Genomic DNA, 10681 nt, shown 5'->3' with positions numbered 1-10681 from the left:
ATATAGCAGAGTTCAGCCACGTGAAATGCTATACAGATCCATAGCATACATCAGAATCAACTGAAGGGCTTATTAAAACAGACACTAGAGTTTCCGATTCAATGTGTCTGGGACAGAAACCCAAGAATTTTTATCTCTAACAAGTACCCTAGGTTATGCTGACACTGCTTGTCAGGGTTCATACTTTGAGCCTCACTCATGCAGATGAGTTTGAAAGCTGCTAAAGAGGCCCCAAGTTAATTTAACTGTTACTTAAAATCAAATGTGTACCAATTTATGATTTGGGGGTGATAAATACCTTTATAATGTTTCCCTAGCTTGGCTGCACACTGAAATTATCTGAGGAGGTTTTTTAAAATGCTGATGTTTGTGTCCTGCCCCAAGAGATCCTAATTTAATTGGTCTGGGGTGAGACCCGGGCACTGGGAATTTTAAAAGGTCCCCCAAATGACTCTAATGGCAGCCAAAATTGAGAAGTATTGTATTAAAGGGCCTAAAAAGAAAAGGCTCTTTTCTCTTCATTGGTTATTCTTGGAGTTTTTTAAGTCTGTTTTTGTACTTTATCAGCAAAAACTAACATTAAGAGGATGGACACTTAAATGTCAGTCCCACAGGTTGCCAGTGACCTACTGGTAAAAGATTTTTGCAATGGTTCTCAACACTGGCTGCACACAAGAATCACCTTGAGCCGATTTTTAAAATATCATTCCAAGGGCTCATTCCCCAGGGAGTCATTTGGTATTTTTTAAATGCTACCCAAGTTGAGAATCATGGCTTTTGAGGTTTAAGGAATATAGTGGAAAAAAATAAAGAGCCAACCAGCTGGAGAACATGAAGGAAAATGCATATCAAAAGAATACATTCACAAACCAAGCAGAAAACTTGACATTTTGATAAGTTAAAGAGTAACACTAAAATGGTTTACATCCCCAATACAGTATTTATTAAATACCAAGTTTTAAAAAGTGCAATACAAATGGATGAATCTGCAATAATGCAAATGAATACAGATGACTTCACATAAATAAAATCAGCAATACTAGAAGAAAATTTTAATTTTGCTACCAGAACAATGAAGAGGCCCAAGTGAAAGTTGCATAGGACACTTCCTACAACAGTGATTTACAACTGCAGGGGGAAAGTTCCCCAGGCAGTGTGCTGCCCCACCCGACTCCCACCTTACTCAGGCTAAGAATTCCTATCATAGAGCTAAGGGCCAGAAACCATTCAAAAAGCAAATTTAAAATAGAAACCAATGTCTGAGAACCAAACAGATGCCTTGAAAAAAAAAAATCTACCCTGAAAGAATCCGCTTTAATTCAGGACTGGGAAGATTGACAGCAACTTTTTGTGTTTAATTGTTTCAAGCATTAAATACACCATTAAATCAACATTACTGCATGTAGACATTTAAGCCCTATGATCATTATTTGATGTACATTACCATTATTAATGATATTTTCACATTTAAAAACTACATAAGAATTTCACAATACATACAACTACTCTAACCTGCTTCAGCAAATATAAACAAACACTCTCACGCCTATTTATTAAGGCTATACATTCCACTTGATAAAAAAAAGTGATGGACAGCAGTGATTTCCAATTAAAAAAAACCAAAAGACAGTGTTAATTTTTCTGAAAGCCAGACTCTAGTCACACAGAGGCATTTTATTGTAAGGTATAGGCAAAGCAACTTCAGGGGAAAAGAATGAAATAGATCAACATTTAAAAGAATGAAATAGATCAAAATTTAAGATACATTTAAATTTTTATTTAAAATACATTTAAATTTTTATTTAAAATAAAAAACAAAACAACAAAAAAAGCTGAATAAAAATGATAAAGGTAAAAACATGTTGCTCAAAAAAACCCTTAAGAAACTTAAGAAATTATTAGGATATAAAACTTTAGCTTCCCTACAGTCAAAATTTTATTCACAGAAAGTTGTAGGTTGGTTGGTTGGTTGTTAAAACCCTATTTGAAAAGGTCAAAAATTAAAATAATTGCTTTTCTTCTCTGTTCTATTAGTATTATTTCACGGAATTGTTGTAGGTTTTATCTGAAAGAAGGATGTAAAAACTTGAAAGCAAGAGCAGGGAAAGGGGAGTGAAAGATCGAGAATAAATTGTTGAGAACAAATTTCATAAAACTTGACTTCACTTATGACACATGGGTAGAAAGAGCAAACCAGCCTTCTTCATTTTGTTTCTCAATCTGTTGAACAAAGATGTAGAAAGGATTTAGAAGGTAACCAGAAACATGAGACCACTCAAGATTTGTAGATCATTTAGACCAAGTACATAAAACAAAGTCATCCTGTGCCATTGAATGGTACTGGAAACTAAACTGCTACTGGCAATTTTTATTCTCTAACAGAAACACTACCAAATAACTTATTACCTGGTCAACAGATCCTCTTACTGATTTAAGAGTCCTAATTTTTTTTAAAAAAGGACAAATCCAGTGTTTTATACTAATCCTAGTTACAACTTTTAAAAATGATAAAAAGAAAGTTATTTGGTCTTAGTAAATTAAATGTTACTAAATTCCAGGAACTAAGGGTAAATTACATAAAATAGCTTACTTTAAAGCTTTTTTAGAATTTAAGTAATAGCAAAAACCAAATCTTATAATGCTGGGTAGTCAGTGTATCTAAACCTATCAATTAATTAGGGCTGTAAGCGCCCACTCTTTGATCTAATTACTGAAGTTAGTAATAAGAATAGCAAAGATTCCCCCCATGTGAGACAATCGTTGGTTCAAGTCTGCAAAAGTAATTTTTATAATTTTAAAGATATCCTCTCAATTTACTATGACCAAACACTCGAACTATATTTTGCTCTATTACCAACACAGAAAAATGCCTTCTACAAAATTCCTATAGCAAATCAAAACACAAGAATACAAAAGATATTTATTTACCCTTGTGCCATAACCTGTCTAACCAGTGGTACATTTAGATATGGCACACTGGCTATCCTAATCCCAGCCAGCCACAGCAAGGACCGGGAAAACCAATACCTACAACCCATTCAAGGCACACCTGTGTGCCCTGCCACAATATTTGGGAAGCTCTGCCTGAAGCCAGTAATTCCAGCTTCCTTTAAGGACTGTTGAAATCCTATTTTTACGTTATTCCCTAGTTATCCTAGAAAACAAAAGAAGTATATGGCTTATTTGTTTTTTTATTGAAGGTAAATTAGTATTTCTTCTGAGAATTTTACATCATCTTTAGGATAATAGGAATAATAATTAACAATGGAAATCACTAAACCAATCACCTTCCACCCTTGCCCTCCTGACCCCTACACACGTTTCACAATTACATTTTATCACGCACCTTTGCTCTTGGATTAACAGGTGTGAATTGTCCACTTCCTGAGGTGGCATTTAATGGAGAACAAGAATTACAAGTAGCCCCTGAGGACCTATTTATGAGAAATAAAGTGAGAGAGTAAGCTATCATTATTAACCTTCAAAAATCATGCAAACAACTGACAATTCTCAATACCGGCAAGAGCCTGAAAAGGAATGGCTGATTTAGGTCCAGTTGAGGTAACTTATTTGTAACATATCTTGACCAACTTTTTTTTTAAGTAATAAACTTTTTTAGAGTAGTTTTAGGTTTACAGAAAGATTAAGTAGAAAGTACAGAGTTCCGTAACCCCACCTCCGACATACACAGTTTCCCCTATTATGAACATCTTGCATTAGTGTGTCCATCTGTTACAACTGATGAGCCGATATTGATACGTCACTATTTAACTAAAGTTCATAGTTTACATTAGGGTTCTCTCTTGGTGTTATATACTCTATGGATTTTGACAAATGTATAATGGCATGTCCCTGCCATTACAATAACATACAGATAAGTTTTAATATTTAAGGGAAAAAATGGATGTGCTGGAGTGGGGAAGAAGGTAGGAGAAGAGTAACAACACCTGCAGCAGCACAGTGCAATAGTAACGATGCAGAGTGGAGACAGAGAAGCCAGGTATGTCCTTGTGTCACCATTTACCAACCATGTGACCCATGTAGGCAAATCATCCAATTAGCTCTATGAGCTTCAGTTTCACTTATTGTAAAGGAGGAAAATACTACGTCAATTTACTCACCCTGTAATATATTACCTCCTAATCATGTAACCCATAAATCCATCTACATTTGTATTATTCCATTTTTGTTTTCAGTTTTAGTTAAGGCTTGTTCCCTATTCCTCCTCTTTTTTCCCCAAAATTCTCCTCTCCAATTACTTTATTTTTGCTACATCAATGAGTCTGTCTAAACCTATGTCAGATATTATGCACTTCTTTTTTCACAAAGAGAAGCAAATACATGCTACATTCTCACATTATTGACTTTTTTTCCTGCCTCTCACTTAAAAGGATATGATTTTTTTTTTTTTTTTAAGTAACTACTCACACTGTAATCCTACCTTCTTGTATGTATCCCACTGACAGGAGAGACAGTACTGCATTTTGAGCTTTCTGGGGCTTCTGCTCCTGGAATAGATACTTCAATTGTCCTTTTTCCTCCTTCTAAAATATAAAAATAAATATTGATTTCATTACCTCTCAAAAAGATAAAAGTAAAAATTTCTCTTGATTTCTATCTCATTGCAAATTGCACATCACTAACTGCACATTACAAATAGAGGCTCTTTCCATATTTTTATCATTATGGCCTGCAGAAACATTTGAAGGATTTTTTTTTAAATGAACTGTAAGACAAGAAACTTTAGAGACTAGTGTCAATTCAGTACCATGCCAGTTCATAGCGGGACAGAATCTTCAGACAAGTGGTATCATGTCAGATCTGGAAGTAAAAATCACAAATTAAGAGGTAGCTCTAAAGAACTTGAGATCTTTGTCAAAACAACTTACCTAAAATTTTCCAGAAAAAGGAAAAAGAAAATTTCTGAAATCATTCAATAAAATTTTAAAACACTATTTCTGTTACTAAAGACATTAAAGTGGGAGGGAAAAGTTGGATGAAGAGTTCATATGGCCAATAGCAAGTATAGGCTGGCTAGTTAGGTCAGTTGGTTTAGAGCATGGGGTTACAACACCAAGGTCAAGGTTTCAAATCCCCATATCGGCCAGTCCCCCCCCCAAAAAAAAGCAAATATAATTATGTACATTTTCAATATTTCAGAAGTAAGTAATAAATCAACAAATATTTACTAAGTATTTACAAATGAAAGACTTTATGTCCATCCCAGGCAGTTTCACAAAGGCTCCTGTAAATCACTACTTAAAACCAGTGATTTCTAGGCTTTAGGAGATAATGAAGCCCTATTTAATTTTATAAAATATTCCTCACTTACCCTAGAAAACAAAAGAGGTTTCTCATGTCATATGGTTCATTTTAATTTTTATCCTTATAGGTCACAGAGGTTCCTCTGAAACCAAGAATTTTACTTACAAAAAGAACACCTTAGAGATATAACCACTTTCAGAATGGAAAGCAAATCCACAATTTGGTTTGGAACTTCAGACAAATCACTTAATCTCTTTGTGACTCAGTATACTATTTATCAAATAGGTATAAAATTAGCTCTGTATACCCTCAGGGTTTGTTGAGGACTAAATAACAAAAATAAAAGCATTTTTTTAACTTTACAGAACTATTGAAACAGAAGATGTCATATTTAATCACAAAATTATTCTTAAGAGTGAACTGCTTCATTTTTCTTCATTGCACTTAGCACTAACTGATATTATCTCATATATTATTTGTTTGTTGCCTACTCCCCAACTTGAATGCTGGAGTATTCAAGTCCATATATCGCAGGTAATAGTAGGTGTTCATACACATTTGAGTAATTTATTTATTCTAATCTGAAGTTGCCTCTAGACTTTGTGACTATGAAGAAGAGGAGACAAAGCTGTCATATGAGGAAGGCTAGAGTAAACAAAGAGGAAGGGCCAAAGAGAAATGCATTGCCAATCATTTTTCAGTAATTTCCAAAAGAGTCTGTTCCCTGGGTCTGTAATTTTAAAAAGAAAATAATTTCTAACTGAAGGGAAAACTCTAACTGGCAGATAGATATCTTAAAGATAAACTACTTCAGCCGGCCACAGGACATATAAATCCCTCTAAAACACCAGTGTTTGTACATCCCGGGGAATATATCACCTCCTGATAACAGAACTTTTTCTCTTCCTGACAATTAGAACCTTCTCTTATAGTGGGCCAAAATCAGTCTCTCTGTATTCTTCAGCTCTATCCCTCGAGGGTCTTAATAATTCAATTTCTGCCTGAAAAGCAACGTGAGATCTACTTATTTCATCAGTATCTTTTGAATGTGGATACTATAACAACTAATTTTTTCAGTTACTATTCTATTATTCAGAATCCCCTCCAGCTTTTCACATTTCTAAATGTACCAATAGAATAGAAAGCTTAATTAACAAATGGAAATGTTTTAATGGTTTTAACAGAATAATGACTTGTAATTTGTTGCTGGTGAAATTCTAAGTTATCATTTTGATGCTTATATTTTATAATCAGCTGCAGTATATGTCCTAGGTGAATCATATACTGCAATGAATCCCCCTTAGAAGTAGGACAATTTAGAAATTCAGATACCAAAGATTAACTATAGGCATCATGGTATGGAAAGAATCAGGAGACCTGCTATGTACTCTTATTTCAGTCATTTATTCTGTGATTTAGGCCTGTTTCTTTCTATGTAAAATTGAAGGCACTAAAATATATGCTGTGATTGAGAAAGTGAAAACCTTCATATTTCTACTTATTAAATCATAAATTTGTGACCAACCAGTCCATGCTCTGAGAAGTGACTGAACAGGTGACACTTGTGGAGAGCAAGGATTCAAACCAACAAGTTTCTGCTGCTCTATCAACTGCAGGAGTTTTCCACGGGCCTCCATACTCTGTCGATTCAATTCTGCAATCCGTTCCTCCATGCTACTTGGTGATAGAGACTGTGCTACTGGAAAATTCTTTGGGGAGAAAAAGAGGGCACAAATTCAATACTGACAAAAACCCCACATAATTTTGACTTTTCTACTAAGTGCCAGCAAGTTAGTATTTGAAGCCCTTGATATATACAAATGTGAATAGTGGGCAAACAATAGAATTTACAAATCATTTCATTGAAAAATTAGGGCTAAAGTAAACAGATACTAATCCTTCTACTACGAGTGCCACATAAGCCCTCCAGTCCCTCTAAGCACACACTCTGTGAGATGAAGCTTTCCTGCTTAGTATTTGCTGAGCTGCACAAAAGTGTAAACGGATACTAATCCTTCTACTACGAGTGCCACATAAGCCCTCCAGTCCCTCTGTCTAAGCACACACTCTGTGAGATGAAGCTTTCCTGCTTAGTATTTGCTGAGCTGCACAAAAGATCACATGAGCAAAGAGACTACATGTGATCCAGTGAGCTGGTCTCTAAGTAAAATGCTAAATGCCACACACCTACTGATGACACATCTGGGGTTTGAAAGATTACAAAAGAGGATCTGCTATATTTGAAACAAACGCTTCTGTAATTATAATCTTCAAACATGTACCATGAGTTATTTGGCAAAAATTCTGGAAACCTTGTCACTCCTTCTGACCATGTGTCAGCCTCTCCAGGCCACTTTTGGCCTAAGATATCTGATTCAAGAACAGTTGGTGACTGAAGCAAAATATGAGAAGTAGAGTAAAAAATGGCCACCAATGGAATATAACATAAGTTTAATTTGAAAATTCCCAAGAGAAATTCACTTATGTCATGCCTAATTATTTCATTTAGTTAAATATGTCCCTGTGAGAAAAAATCCCTAATAGAAATTACTAATTTGTAGCTTATGCCTATTAGACAAAAGAAAAAAAAAAAAAAAGCAAAACAGTATGAATTAAAGACCATCTTGTATTTCCTATTAAAACAAAAGTGGTGAGGGCAGCAATATCAAATTGTTCTTTCTAGCCTGATCTACATACTAATTAGAAAATGTTCAGGAGATACAAAGCTGATTGTCGCCCCATGTGCCAAAGATGTGAAGGCCAGATTCATACTGGCAGCGTGTTCATTACCACAAATTGCGTTTGTACCCCGTGTACCCCACCCGATTATCCCCATCCAAGAGTTGCCTGTTTCAAATAATCTTCAAAACTATGAACATATAAATGTCTCCTATTGACTCAAAATTGAGGCACTTTGTAGTTATATACACCTGTACCGATGACTGCTACCTACTCCTTTCTGACTCCTCTTCTGCCAGTCCCTTCTAACAACTATTTCTGTAACTCACTACCCATATTGTCCTTATTCCCCATAAGCCAGTGCTGACAGAGGTGCCCCTTACTCCCATCTCCTCCTAACCTTCCTCACCAAAGGCCTCAATCCACTGATTTTTAAAGCCCTTACGGATACAGTGATCTCAGGAGCTCCTAATCCATGGTGAAGCTGTGTAGCTCCTTCCGACTACTAAAACACTTTACTGTCCCCTATCAGAACCCTGACAGGAGTCCCCTTGGCTCAACAAGGGGCAAAAGGAAGTGTCTCCCATCACTGGGACCAGCATAAGAAGTGTTATAAACACTACCCAATTGAAACTGCAAATCCCTTTTCTCCCCACAAACAATGAAATAAAGGTTTAAGTTACCAGGTTAGCACTCAATGTTTATTTAACTTACAAAATTCCTGCACTATAACATGCAGACCTTCTCTACTCAAAGTGTGGTCCTTGGACCAGCGGCACTGGCATCATTTGAGAACTTAATAGAAATGTACATGTCCTACCCTAGACCTACTCAAACAGAAGCCATGTTTTAGCAAGATCCCCAGGCAATTCAAATGCACATTAAAATCTAACTTTAATAATCCTTTAAAATATCATTTCTATAGGAAAATCCATCTGTGTCTTAACAAATTAACTACTCATGAGTTGAGGGCCAACTATTATTTTATGAGCCATTTGAAAGGGTAAAAACACTTTGAATTAAAATGTAGTTGTGTGGCAAACTTTCAAGTCATATTAATTCTACACTGTGTACTTGAAACAGCTTAATCTTAGCTTTCCTACACATTTTACCTTTGTCCTATTTTCCTCATTCACATATTTTTTCTTTTATGTTGTCTTCTATTGTGTGTGTGATATAACTAATAAGTAACTTCTACTCATTTTGTGATGAGGACATGCAAAAAGCATAAGCCATCTAGTGGGAGCCTCACAGCTATCCAGCATCACTTCTGAAAAGAAGCCTCTTAAAACGCCCAAGCTTAAGTCGATATAACTAATAAGTAACTTCTACTCATTTTGTGATGAGGACATGCAAAAGCATAAGCCATCTAGTGGCAGCCTCACAGCTATCCAGCATCACTTCTGAAAAGAAGCCTCTTAAAACGCCCAAGCTTAAGTTCCTACTTAGATTCCTGGATGTCCCTAGTCAATCCTTGACTGGTACTCACAGCAGTCATGTTGCTTGCACTTTCCTGCTTGTTCAACTCCTGGAGTCCATCCCCTTGCTCTCCCCCTGGCCCAATAATATTCAGATGTGCCTTGACAGCCGAATTCCGCAGTGTTAACTCAGCAATTCGCGCCATTATGTCCTTTCTTTGTGTTAACAGCTCACTTGTTCTAAGCTGTTGCCCATCTCCTAATACCAGGGGCTCTTCTGAGAACACAGGATTTCTTGATTGCTGTATACTGGAATGGGAATTGCAGAGAGGCTGTGAGAGGTTCACAAAAGGAGCCTGAGTTTTGTTCTCCAAATCTTCTCCCATGTGAGAGACTCTCCACCTCTCAGTGAAGAGATGGCTCTCCTCACTTGAATTCTGAATGTCTGTATCAATAGGTAAGGTCTTCTTTTCCCAATTTGGTTCCTTCTCAACTAATTCCACAGTTGGAGGAATTTGTGGAGCAGGACGAGTTTGAACAGTCCTCCTCAATACTGTAGATAAGAATTAAAAAATAATAAACATGTATTATTTTCCCATAGATTGGCATTATAATTATCTCATTAGCCCATCATGGTCGTTAGAGAAGTATTTCAGTAGAAGGGTTTGGCTTCTGAATGCCTAAATTATTTTCAGCAGGGAATATATCAGCAATGCCATCCATAACGACCAAGTACAGAGACTTTTTATATTCTTTAAAGCATTTATCAGTATCCTTGTAAAAAAAACTATCTGCCAAGTTCACATTTTAACACACATATTAACTCATATCTTGGAATCTTGTAGAGATAAAGAGTAAAGTGGGAGAGTGCAGGTATGCAATTTAAACTGAGGATGGCCAGGAAAGGCCTCTCTGAGGAAGTAAAATTTTTAAATGATTAAATACATAGTAGAAAGTGGAGCAAAGGACATTATGGGCAGAGAGAACAACATATGTGAAGGCTCAAAATAGAAAACAGCAAAGAAGGGAAGCCAGGGTACCTGCAGCATAGTAACAAGAGGAGAGCTGGAAAAACGAGACTGGAGAGGTGTGCAGTGGCCATTTCTGGCAGAGCCTTTTAGACCGTTGTAGGAATTTTTATAATTTAATTGAAGAGCAATGGATACCTAGAGAAGGCTTGGCAATGACTCAATTTACATTTCTTAAGTGCTGTGGATAATTGAAGGTAGCAGAAATGGAAGTAGGGAGTTCAAGAAGTAACTGCAGTAGTCTAGAAGAAAGATGATGGTAGCTTTGGCAATGGTATGATGACAACAGAA

General features: G+C 36.1%; 1 protein-coding gene across 1 annotated transcript in view; it reads right to left on the bottom strand.

Annotated features, from left to right (window-relative positions):
• Nucleotides 1-1798: 1798 nt before the first annotated feature.
• LOC103581642 (spindle and centriole-associated protein 1-like) overlaps nucleotides 1799-10681 on the bottom strand; it is a gene marked incomplete at its 5' end in the record, with an annotated part of 21700 nt that continues 12817 nt past the window's right edge. Inside the window, 5 exons of the mRNA XM_008563418.1 lie at nucleotides 1799-2220; nucleotides 3347-3434; nucleotides 4442-4544; nucleotides 6791-6974; nucleotides 9434-9915. Coding sequence (XP_008561640.1) covers nucleotides 2167-2220; nucleotides 3347-3434; nucleotides 4442-4544; nucleotides 6791-6974; nucleotides 9434-9915 — 911 coding nt within the window. The remainder of the gene's footprint in view (nucleotides 2221-3346; nucleotides 3435-4441; nucleotides 4545-6790; nucleotides 6975-9433; nucleotides 9916-10681) is intronic.

The sequence above is a fragment of the Galeopterus variegatus genome, unplaced genomic scaffold (assembly GCF_000696425.1).
Source record: "Galeopterus variegatus unplaced genomic scaffold, G_variegatus-3.0.2 Scaffold13577, whole genome shotgun sequence".
Lineage (NCBI taxonomy): Eukaryota > Metazoa > Chordata > Mammalia > Dermoptera > Cynocephalidae > Galeopterus > Galeopterus variegatus.
This window is presented reverse-complemented; position numbering and strand designations above follow the sequence as displayed.